This window comes from Nicotiana tomentosiformis, chromosome 9 (assembly GCF_000390325.3).
Source record: "Nicotiana tomentosiformis chromosome 9, ASM39032v3, whole genome shotgun sequence".
NCBI lineage: Eukaryota > Viridiplantae > Streptophyta > Magnoliopsida > Solanales > Solanaceae > Nicotiana > Nicotiana tomentosiformis.
Window position 1 is genome coordinate 43,304,426 of NC_090820.1, and position 12,651 is coordinate 43,317,076.

Genomic DNA, 12,651 nt, shown 5'->3' on the forward strand with positions numbered 1-12,651 from the left:
GTTTTGCAAATATGATGTTTATCGTATAGACCACGTTGTCTTGTTACGAAGCATTGTTTTTGCATTACCCGAAGTCAGTAAATAGTAAAAACAGACATTTTCGCACAATATGTCACATCCCACCTTGCACGTAGTCTGCTTTTAATTTGTTGTCCTACCGCAGAAACTATTAAAAATATCACTTTTGGCAAAACAATATTAATGTAGTAGTAACTAGAGCCACAAAATTAAAATGAATTCCTCCGGAATTGATAAACAATTAATAAATTATTTGTTTGTTGAGGAGCAAGCAAACTCCTTGGTTAATGATCATAGTAACCAAACATATTTATGTACTTGGAAGAGTAATCAATACAAAAAAAAGGGTAAAATCTCGCTTGCTTTTCAATCAAAAGCGTTGAGAGAGGGACATGTGTCGACGCCTGATGTGCGGAGAGACGATAGATATAAGTCCACCTAGTGGTGGTCTCATCTTCGACCTATAAATCATCTCATCGTACGGCCTTCGATAGAACTTCAAAAATGGCTGGAATGATTCACGACACTTACTGATATGGCAATTATTATTATCTTTCTTGAAGAACATGGCTGGAGATTGAAAAAATGATAGCCTCGTACTCGTATTAGCCCTAGGATGGCGAATTTCTGACGGGTCCAACTCTTGAGTTTTTTGTGGCAAAGGAGTAGAAGGGAAGAATCCTTTCTTGATGTTGCCACGTGGAGTCCTAGCAATGGGTGATGCAAATGAGTAGGACCTAGCATTGAGGGGTGAGATGGCTGGAGTAGTGGTGGGGCCAACTTTAGCTGATGACGTGTCAGTTAAAGATAAATACCATGGCTTGACCGAGTCAAAATGGTGTGAGACAGTGAAGGAAAATCTTGAAGAAGAGCAGGATCCAATCTTGCCAGATGAACAAGGTATGGAGGAAGGATTGAATCTGAGAGATGCAGCTCTTGGATAAGCAGTGAAGTCATTGAATTCCAATGATTCCTCAAAGTCAAGTGATGATACCACCATTGTTAATGATGCTAGATCAACAAACGTCTTAACACCCTGCAGAAAAACCACACAAGTGTTGTAAGATACTGATATTGTAAAATATATTTATACAATCATATTAGTCATTAACCGTAAAAATTTAGGATATATATTATCAAGTCACCTAGTAAAAATAGTAAGTAGTAAGTAGCGGAGCCACATAAGACACTAATTCGTCGAAAAACTACATTGTGTAGTTAAATATATAAAAAAAACTTTTTTATGTGTATATACTATGTGTTGAAACTTCTTAATTTCATGTATATTTATTGTTTTATATTTTAAAATTTTAGTTCCACCAATGTAAGTAACTAATTATCACAAGTTAATTGATAACCTAATAAAAATGACAACTAACATGTTATCACAAGTTAAACTAAACTACTATGATATAAACTATGCTTACGCTATCATAATGTACTCTTATTTCTATGCTAGCTATATGTGACATAATATTAGTGTCTTTTTATTTTTTGAAAAATGGATAGAATAATGTGAGAAAAGAAATACCTTCCAAAGATAAGAGAAAAGTGAAGGAGGATCAATGACAAAAGCTTTGTGGAGTCGTCCTGGATAATAATCGGCAATAATTTTGAGTGAAGCCAACAAAATGTTCATAAAAGCTGATGCTGACCTGAAAAAGCCTGCAATATTTCACAGCAGCCCCCAATGATATGATTTAGTCAAACATAACCCCAATAATAAATTGTCATAACCCAATGAAGCACTAAAGTGATAAAGCAAAACAAAAATTCAAATTCATTGCAGAGCATGTTCGATTTTTTCTTTTTTCTTTTTCTTTGTGCTTTGAGTTCTGGACTCTGACAAGCTAAGAAAAAGTAGAATTATGGGTACTTTTGCATGATATTATTGAGATTTTCTAGTAAAGATAAAAGAGAATGACAAGTTATACCCCTACATTCTCAAACTTGAAAGCAACACCTCAAGGGCACTCCAGGCAAAGCATGAAAATATATCAGATTCTTGCCTGCTGAATGTAGAGCTATAGCAGGCAAAATTTTATTAGTTAATTAATTGCTCTTTAATTAAGTGATTAGGCGTGACATTGGAAATTAAAAAGATCTGAAATGGGTTTTATAAATTTTATAAAAAGTGGTCCTTAAGAGGTATTTTCAGACTGAAAATTCTTGGAAACCCCTCAGAATAGAATGTACATTAATTATAATAATTCCCCTAAGTACTGAGTGAAAGCTGAGTTCTGGTTTACTATGTAAGTAACTTGTGTGAAATACCAATCTATCCTTCCTTTTCAAATTCATGATGAGCAAAACAAGGGTAATACTGTCATTACATGAAAAATACTTACTGGCATCAAAGAGAACAACAAATTGTTCAACACTTTTGGCCATGGTTTGAATTGCCACCTCCAGTGTAAACACCAGCAACCGAGTAAACCTACCATTTTTTAAACCACAAAATATTGAATGGAAGAATGCAAATATTAATTTATATTCGAGTTAAGCTAAGTAAGTATATATTTAAAGACACAGTGAAGAAGTTTTACACTATCAAGTTATTTAAATGTCAATTACAAGTAACTATTAATGTAAGTGTATAATTCAAATCCTTCATTTTCTTGGTGTGTAGAAGAGATCAAAATTAAGGAACAGGAAAGTAACTTACAGTTTCTGTGAGTGGAATTTCTGGTAATCTTGCTTGATCCGGAAAATCTATAATTTGATCCAAAGAAAAAGGAATAATTATTTAATGAAAGTTTTTATGTTAATTTGAGAAAGATTGAAAAAAAAATGAAAATTACCACAACAGGTCTAGATTCATCATCATGACCAGAAACATAAGCTGCCCCTTCTGCTAGCTCAGCAGAGAATTCATCAGCAATAAGATAATCTGCAACAAATATTCAACCCAAAAATAAATAAAATAAAGTGATGAGATGAAGCTTTTGGAATGAATTTACTTTAATCATAGCTTAGATTTTACGTACTTTAATGAGCTCAGCTCATTCAAACAATTTAAAAAAAGAAGAGATGAAAACGAGAGAGATTCTCTGATTCTCTTTTTCTTTAAAACAAACAAAAAGAGAAGACAAATTAGGATATGCAATTGGATACCATAAAACGGAGTTTAATTAAAATTTTAATATAATAAGATGATGAAGAAATAATTAAAGAAGAAGACACAAAAATTACCAGTGCCTAAAGAGTCTCTCCAGGCAAGACAGTTCCTCAACTGCTTAGCAGCTTTCTTGACATTTTCACCTTTCACTTTCAAAAACCTCTCTACACAACCACTGTTACAGAACTTCTCCTGCAACAAGAAAAAAACAAAACCATCTTCAGTTATAATTTCTATATATATATATTTGTCACTTTATTTTTTTCAGCCATGTAAAAATACATATTCATAAAACAAAAACTCAGTATCTTCTAAGTAGTACCTGTTTAACAGTGAGAGGAGCTTGTTTTTTTAGCAGTTGAAGAACAGCTTGAACTCTTTCTTTGTCTTTGTGCACGTTGATCTGCTCTTTCTTTCCCATTCTAAGTAAGACAAAGAGCAAAAGAACACCACTATCTTCGGCTGCTGTTTTTTGTTATATAAGTAACTATTTGTTCGTCAACTGGAATAGAGAAAAGATGAAACTCTCAAGAAAAAGAGAATTTTGAGACAGAGATACTACTCTTCTTCTTTACGCAACCATTTGAAAAAAAAACAGTGTGTTGTAGAGTTAAAATAGTGGAGTTAATAGTGAAATATTATGAGAAAGAGAGAGCCCGTATTTATAGGAGTGACGGAAGCCGTTAAATGAAAGAGCTACCAAAGGTCAACAGTGCCTAATGACGGCTTGAAAGCGAGGCCTAACGGAACAACGTCGGCCCACTCCTTTTACTTTCCCTATTATTCTACCCCTTTAATACATGGAAAAAGCAATGTTCAAATGAATACAAAAGAAAGTTAAGAACTAACTTCTTCAACTGGAATACTAGCAACTGCTTATGAATAATTATTTACTATTTGAGGAGTAGTAAAAAGACAAGTCTTAGACGAATCTCAATAATTTGAGCCCAAACATCGTAGCCGTAACATTATATAATATGATCTTTTAAAACGTATGTATTTCTATATATTTATATTATTACATGTGTGTCTGTTACTACAAAAGAATAACGGATGCAATGATAATCCGAAATGTTCACTAATTTAGAATTTTGAATATGCTATGGGTCCGGCGGCTCCGCTATACGCGGGGTTCGGGAAAGCGCGGGATCACAAGAGTTTATTGTACGCAGTATTACCCTGCATTTCTACAAGAGGCTGTTTCCACGGCTCGAACTCGTGACCTCCTGATCGCATGGCAGTAACTTTACCAGTTACGTCAAGGTTTCCCTTCAATACATAATTGTTTTGCCCTACCAAAATATACATAAAAAGGAACTTAATTGTACTAAAATTATTAATCAGCTCAAGTCTAAAATTATTTTCTTTTTACATGAATAAAGAGAAAGGATTAAGGAACCATAATCTAATAACTAGTTCATATAACGGTCACATAGTATATCAATATAATCGTTCTTCCTCTTTTATTTTAATATTACTTAATGAAAGGAAGTAACACAATGGCCTATGTGCTATAGTTATAAGTATGATACTTCAAAACATAATTGAGGAGTTAAAAGTGCTCTACGAGAAGTTATCTTAATTCTGTACAGAACATGCACTAAGATCTATTCTTCCGTCTCAAACTATCTGTCGTGTTTTACACGCCCCTTAAGAAATATTAATTAGAAGGGGGTTTTGGACTATTTTACCCTTATTTATGTCTTAGGATATAATTTCTCTTCATTGAATAGTTACACTATTTATATACTATCTACATCTTCAAAAACAATTATTGTTAAGGGTAATAGAGGAAAAAATATTTTTGTATTGAACTTCTAAAATGACAAATAATTTGAGACGGCTATTTTTAGAAATTAAGACATATAATCTGAGACTGAGGGAATATCAATTCCTTCGCAAATTGTGGTTAGTGAATATGCAATTTTTAATGAGCATCGGGCTTTTATTGCGAAAGCGTAGTTCTGGCAACTGATATTATTTGAAGAGTAGTTCATTTAAGGCATGTCAATATTAAATAACCAAAATTGATGGCCAAGGCCTTTTAATTGTGGAAATGGATTACAATGGCATCAGTGATAAAGACGTACGAGCATGTAATAATAATAAGAAGAAACTGCAATTAAGTTGGTGGCAGCTTTCATCAAGATTCTTTTTCATTTTCCAAATTTAGCTTCATATAATGTCCAATATATGTTTTAATTTTTGTACTCTCTTTGACCCCGGGATTTGATCAATTATCTTATCTATTTGTGGACCTCAATCCAGTATTTAGGAGTTGCAAACTTGTAATTGCCCCAAATAGCAAGGGGTTTTTACTAAAATCACCCAAGACTTATTACAATATTCCTCAACTACATATAATTCATAATTCAGAACTCTTGATTGTAAATATAACATGCAATGTGATTGCTGTTTTAATTCTTAAAAATTACAATCGAGTAAAGTTTTCATTACGTTCTTTAAAATTGTTGAATAATGAATGTGCACAAATATCAGTATAGTTTTATTACAAGTTCTGAATCTTGACACCTACTATTATTATGAAATGAGCAACTTAATTCTATAGAATCTTTCAGAAGGGAATTTGTATACAATTCCTTGTACTTCCCTACATAATCTATCACATAGTGTCCCCTGATCATCTTAAGGAGAACTTGAATGCAACTATTTTGACTTGCCCTAGATATCTACTGAATTTTGGTATGGCATATGTGACTTTGACACGCTGACGGAAAAAGGATTTTTGTGAAAGAAATTCAAGATATATACAAAAAAGAAATATGCAAATAAATCAAGAGCATTTCACAAATTTTAATCAAAACGAATTTCATCATAAACTTACCAAGGTGATTCATTGTCTATAATAACTGACTTTAAATTAAACATAAAATAAATGTTAACAAGCTAAAGAACAATAAAAGAGAACCATCACTATTGAAAGGTCAAAAGAAGATGGATGATATATGGACCTCATCAATCGAAAGTTGATTTGAGCATTAATAATGATAAAAAGTTATGGCACACATTCTGACTGCTGCTATGTCTACTGTATACCTTTTATTCTTGAACAGTAATAATGTATGTTGGTCCCTTGTGCCCCAAAATGGTATTATAGCAATGGGACCAAACTGCAAACCAATATGAAACAACCCGTGATCGGATATTTTAGGATTTATAAGTGCAAAGCATATTAATGTTGTTCTGGAAAATTTGTACCCCACGTTTGTTTCTGTCTATGTAAAGAACTTTTAGGTTTTATCCATTTGGTGATACACTCTCTTTTGCCTTATGAAAGTGGCATGTTCTTCTTAGCAAAAATGAAATATTCATTTTAGCTATAGTTAGCAATAAGACACCTATGGACACCCTTTGCCCGTATATCTTTCTTTCCTATTTAAAATAGCAAGGGTTATACCGATATCTACTCAAATTAGAATGGTTATACCGATATATACTCAAATTAGAATAATTCTTATTTTCACTTATTATCATAGAAAATTTTCATGAGCTTGACTTCTCAAAATATATTCAAGCTTGCACGTGAAGGGACGTGCTTAAAACATAATTAAGTGAATAAAATTATGATTTTTCTAACAATTTAAGCCTTTAAATGAGATAATCGTATATGTGATCACTAATTCCAACATTACAATTGCCAATAAGGATTAACGTTTCATTTGTAGTTGATCAATAATTCGTTATTGGATGACATGAGTTGAGATCATTTGAAGTTTTTCTGACCAAATTTTAAAATAAAAGGAATACACTAATTTGATTTTTATTTTTATTTTATGTTCATCATATCGATTACTCCAAATTTATCAACTTAAATTGCTACCACACTTAACGATCATCATGATTTTCATGCAAACCTTCTTAAACATATGAGAGAGGCAGAGAGCAATGTGCATAAACCAGATGAGTAACGATATAATTTTGTGGAACACAAGTCGAGCCTAATAAGTGATCATTGGAGCTAAGAAAAGCCATGAAATTGGTTGATTAAGCTCGATATCACGAATTAACGTGACTCGATTTGAATCAGAGATCAAGAAGGAATTGGGGGAGGGGCTCCTTAGTTAATTATAATTGTTTATCAGTTCTTATGCTATAGTCTCCTAGTTTAGGAATATTACAGTTTAGTCTACAGTAATCAGTCTAATGAATCAAGGACACTTGTCCATTAGGTACCAACGGTCGATACAGTTGTGCGCCTATCATCTTTATATTTTGTCCCTATGCATTGTAATCATCAATCAGATTTTATTAATCCAATTTACTGGTTTGCTTAGCTTTTTCATTCTTTTTTCTTTTCGTTATTCATGAGTTGCCTTCAATCCAACTGTTGTAGCTCAACATGCTACATTTTGGTATCAGAGTATATGTCTTGGGCAACCATGATGGATAAGACTCGACACTCCGACGACGGGGGTGGTACTTCTAGTAAGACTCGACACTCCGACAGATCCAAGCATTCATAGTAACCTCTAGCAAGAGGATTGAGGACTTGGAAGAGTTATAGAAAAAACGAGAACTAGCAGCCCAGCATTTGGAATCGTTGGTGGTGGATATTCATTGGAGGGAAGTTGCCCGGCAAGAAGTACAGTCTAACATGGCGCTAGCTCAAGAGGGAACGTATTTGGAGTCGGGACAGTCATCTGTTCATGGAGCTCCTCGAGCTACGTCGACACTGGTAACCCCATCGTCAATAATAGGGGTTACTCGTCCTCACTCAACCCCATTAATACCGGCTTATTCTGGTGTCACTGGTGCATTGTAGTTACCGTCGGCCCTGACGACCCCCATTTATCCTGGTACCATAAGAGGCTTACCTCTTCCTACTCCTACCATCTACCCAGATTAACCTATACAATAACAGCTAGTGACCCATTGACATTTGCCCCTACGAGCCTTAATTTTTCACACACCAATAACCAGCCACATCTTCAACTTTCAATACCATGTCTACCTCGTACCACTTGTGATTTTTCCCGTTCCATGCCCAGTTGAATTTTTCCTTCCTACTTAAACTAAGTGATGCCCTTAACCTTTGGAATTTCCAACTCTATAATTTCATCATCCTAATTACCATCTTACTCATCCTCAACCCCTTTTTCCTCGTAAATACCAATAATGACTACAACCCAAATTACTTCACAAGCCCAGATCAAAATTTTGACCCAAATGCCCACATACCCATACACTACTTTTATACCTCCTCCTTATAACACACAAGCCCATTTTTCTGTCCCACTTGACGCCCAACCTCAACAGTCACGCATGCCAAAGGGTAAATTGTCTTTCCCCGAATTTGATAGTAATGATCCTCGAGCTTGGATTTGGCATTATTATCATTATTTCCACCTGTACTGTGTCCCTGAGGTCGAAAAAATGACGTACGTGGCCATCAATACCAGGGAGGCCATTGATAACTGGTACGACTCTTATATAATAGACCATGGAGGTTATGTTACTTGGCCCCAATTTTGCATTGCTATTTGTAAACGCTATGGTCAATCCAAGGCCATTAATGAAATCACAGAGTTTAACCGATTGCAAATGGGCTAATGTGGATAGTTTCCAAAAGAAATTTGAGGATCTACGTTGTCATGTATTACGAGCTAGGCCCCATTTAGACAAGGCTTATTTCATTGAATACTTTGTGAGTGGCCTAAAAGAAAAACTTGGTCCCTTGGTTGATATGGCTAATCCACAAACTTTATTAGAAGCATACAAGTTTGCCAAACGTTATGAGTGTTGCCTCAATTCTTCTGCCAAATAGACTTTGTCCAAAAAGCCCATCACAGTACCCAGCCAAAGCCCAGATTCTTTATTCTACTGGTCGAAGCTCAGAAAATAACTTCAAGGTGACGGTCCAGAAAAACCTTTCTATTGAGGCCTTGAGAGAACAGAACTATGTTTCAAGTGTCATGATAAATACTCTCCTGGACAACAATACAAGCACAAAGTATTGAATACGATGGAAGGTGATGAGACATTTATGGAGGCCCTTGATGAAGAATTGCAGAATGAAGTAACTGGTGAAGGGGAGGTTGAGAAAGTGGAGGTAGCTATTAATACTATGATGGGACAAAATGTGTCCTCCACTACAATACGCATTGAAGAGTGGGTAAGAAAATTTCTAGTGATGGTCCTTATCGATAGCGGAGCAACGCATAGCTTTGTGGATCCCTGAGTTAGTAAACAATTTCGGTTAAACATGGAACCTACTGACTAGAGCATGAATGTGAAGGTGGCCAATGGCCAAATAATGAAATGCAACCAAAGGTGCTCAAACTTTCCGTGGAAAATGAATGGGGAGGCCTTTGTGTGGGATTTGAAAGTGTTAAGAGTAGGTGGTAGTGACATTGTACTTGGAATGGATTGGCTAGATTCTGTAACACCTATTTTGCTTCACACTTGTCCTCGTAGCATCTCATTTTTCAGAGGAAAAAGGTTCGTCACATTAACTAGCAGTGACGATGTGGGCTTGATTGAATCAGGGGATGCAAAATCTATACAACGATTGTTGAAGGTGGACTGTTTTATCATGACATCCCAGTTCCTATCCAGTGTAACTGCTGGAGTTAGCTAATCCCATTAAGTCTTTAATTAAAGACTTTGCTGATATTTTTAAAGAACCTCATAGGCTTCCACCGAAAAGAGCATGTGACCATGTAATTGAACTAGAGCCCGGTGCTAAGCCTGTCAACCAAAGACCTTATAGGTATTCGTTTGAACAAAAGAACACAATTGAAAGAATGGTGAAAGAGTTGCTTGATGCACAAACTGTAGTACCCAGTACTTCCTCATTTGCTTCTCTAGTCATTTTGGTTAAGAAGAAGGATGACATATGGAGGTCTTGTGTGGACTATCGGAGGCTTAATGACATTGCAATTAAGAATAAATATCCAATTCCGGTAGTTAAAGATTTTCTTGACGAACTTAATGGGGTTGCCTACTTTTCCAAGCTAGATTTGAGGTCCGGATACCATCAAATGCGTATGAGGCTTGGGTAAATTCAAGACGGCATTTAAAACTCATCATGGATTGTGTGAGTTTAGAGTAATGTCTTTTAGCCTTACTAATGAACCCGCTACATTTGAAGTTCTAAGGGCTAATTTGTTGTTTGCTAATATGTTAAAGTGTTGTTTTGGCCGAACCCAAATTGAATACTTGGGCCATTTGATATCAGGCCAAAGGGTGAGTACCGACCCATCAAAGATTGAAGCAATGGTCGATTGGCCTTATCCATAAAATGTACGAGAGCTAAGGAGATTTCTTGGTTTAACCAGCTATAATTGACGATTCATTAAGCTTTTTGCAATTATTAGTCGGCCCTTAACTGAATTGTTAATAAAAGGAACATTCAGTTGGAATGAAAAAGCCTCTTTAGCGTTTGATGAACAGAAAAATGCCACGATTAGAGCTCCATTATTGAGGTTGATGCAAGTGGGACAGGGATCAAAGCGGTCTTGATGCAAAATCACAAGGCAATAACTTTCTTCAGCCAAGCCTTGAGCCCAAAACATTTGGGCTTGTACATGTAGGAGAAGGAACTATTGGCCCTACTGTTGGTAGTAGAAAAATGGCGACATTACCTTCATCCCAACCATTTTATTATCCGGACAGACCATTTCAACCTCAAATTCTTGAAGGATCAATTGGTGACGACGACTTTGCAACATAAAGGCTTCTTCAAACTTATGGGCCTCAACTATGAAATATAATTTCGTAAAGGGGTTGATAATGTTGTGGCGGACGCTTTATCCAAGAAAGTTCAACCCAACAACGAAGGGGTTGGGCCATCAGAATGCTATGGGCTATCGGTTGTTCAGCTCAAATGGGTTCAAGAGCTAATTGACAGCTACGATGGGGATAAAGAAGCCTAAAAATTGATTACACAATTAACTCTGTACTCAACTGTTGTTTCAAATGTCACTTTCATCAAGGGAGTTATACGAATGAATGGCAAATTATGGGTGAGTAATAATGCCCAGATCAGAGATAATATAATTGAGAAAATGCATTGTACTCTGTGGGGGAGGGGGTGGTCATTCTGGGATCCTAGGTACTCAGCAAAGGGTGAAAGCTAATTTCTTTTGGCAGAGTATGATGAAATATATCAAGGAAAAGGTCAAAGCTCATGATACCTGCCAGAGAAACAAAGCTGAACATATCCTATACACGGGCCTTTTGCAACCTCTGCTAGTACCATCTAATACTTGGGAACATGTGACTATGGACTTTATTGAAGGCTTGCCCCATTCCTTTGGAAAGAATACAATTCTTGTGGTTATTGACAGATTCATAAAGTATACACATCTCTTTACTCTAACTCATCCCTATAATGCTTCACAAGTAGCTCAATTATTCTTGGATAATATTTGCAAGCTACATGAGGTCCCAAAATCTATCCTCTCCGACAGAGATCTCATATTTACTAGTTTGTTTTGGAAGGAAATGTTCAAAGGATTATAGGTGGAGCAACGCCTAGGTTCAGGTTATCATTCACATATTGATGGCCAATCGGAGAGGCTAAACCAATGTGTTGAAACTTACCTACGATGTATGACTGGTCACAAGCCCAAGGAATTGGAGTAAATAGATTTCTATGGCTGAATATTAGTACAACACGAACTTCCAATCGACTATTTGCAAGACACCCTTCAAGGCCCTCTATGGCTATGACCCTCCACTTCCTAGTTTCGAGCTTATTGCACAATCAAAGGTAAAATCTGTGTATCAATTATTGAAAGAGAGGCAATTACTAGATCGAATATAGAAGGATAATTTGGTCCAAGCCCAGAATCGCATGAAACAATTTGCAGATTATAAAAGAAGTGAGAGGGAATTCAAGGTGGGAGATATGGTCTACATCAAACTTCAACCTTATCGGCAGATGTATGTGGCTGTTCGAAAGAACCTTAAATTGTCAACAAGATTTTTTGGCCCCTATGAAGTCAGTCGAAGAATTGAAGTTGTCGCTTATGAGCTCCAGCTGCCAGTGGGTTCAAAAATTCACCCAGTATTTCATGTGTATCAACTGAAAAAGAAGATTGGAGATCAAGTGGTTCCTTCCATGAATCCTCCATACTGCAGCAACGAAGGGCAAATATTAATCGAGCCCATAGTTATTCTAGAAAGAAAAATGATTAAGAAAGGCAACAAAGCAGCTCTCCAAGTGCTTGTCCAGTGGGCAAATCTTTCAAAAAAAGCAACATGGGAGGATTATCATTTCCTTAAATCACAGTTTTCTCGATTTGATGTTTGATGCTATGGAATTTCTTAAGGGGAGTAGAATTGTCACAAATTAACGTGACTCAATTTGAATCAGAGATCAAGAAGGAATTGGGAAAGGGCTCCTTAGTTAATTATAATTGTTTATCAGCCATTATGCTATAGTCTCCTAGTTTAGGAATATTACAGTTTAATCTATAGTACTCAGTCTAATGAATCAAGGACACATGTCCATAGGGTACCAATACCAGTACAATTGTGCCCCTATAATC

General features: G+C 35.8%; 2 protein-coding genes across 2 annotated transcripts; one reads left to right on the plus strand and one right to left on the minus strand.

Annotated features, from left to right (window-relative positions):
- Positions 1-227: 227 nt before the first annotated feature.
- LOC104110601 (phosphatidylinositol/phosphatidylcholine transfer protein SFH4-like) lies at positions 228-3,772 on the minus strand. Its single transcript, XM_009620125.4, has 7 exons — positions 3,459-3,772; positions 3,211-3,328; positions 2,820-2,908; positions 2,684-2,730; positions 2,367-2,455; positions 1,550-1,683; positions 228-1,054 (listed from the first exon to the last, which is right to left on the minus strand). Exons 1-7 carry the CDS (start codon positions 3,555-3,557, stop codon positions 389-391), a joined length of 1,242 nt encoding a protein of 413 aa, XP_009618420.1. The 5' UTR covers positions 3,558-3,772; the 3' UTR covers positions 228-388.
- Positions 3,773-11,954: 8,182 nt separating this feature from the next.
- On the plus strand, positions 11,955-12,413 carry LOC138898683 (uncharacterized). Its single transcript, XM_070184765.1, has one exon. The coding sequence runs from the start codon at positions 11,955-11,957 to the stop codon at positions 12,411-12,413; it is 459 nt and encodes a 152-aa protein (XP_070040866.1).
- The last annotated feature ends 238 nt before the right edge of the window (positions 12,414-12,651 follow it).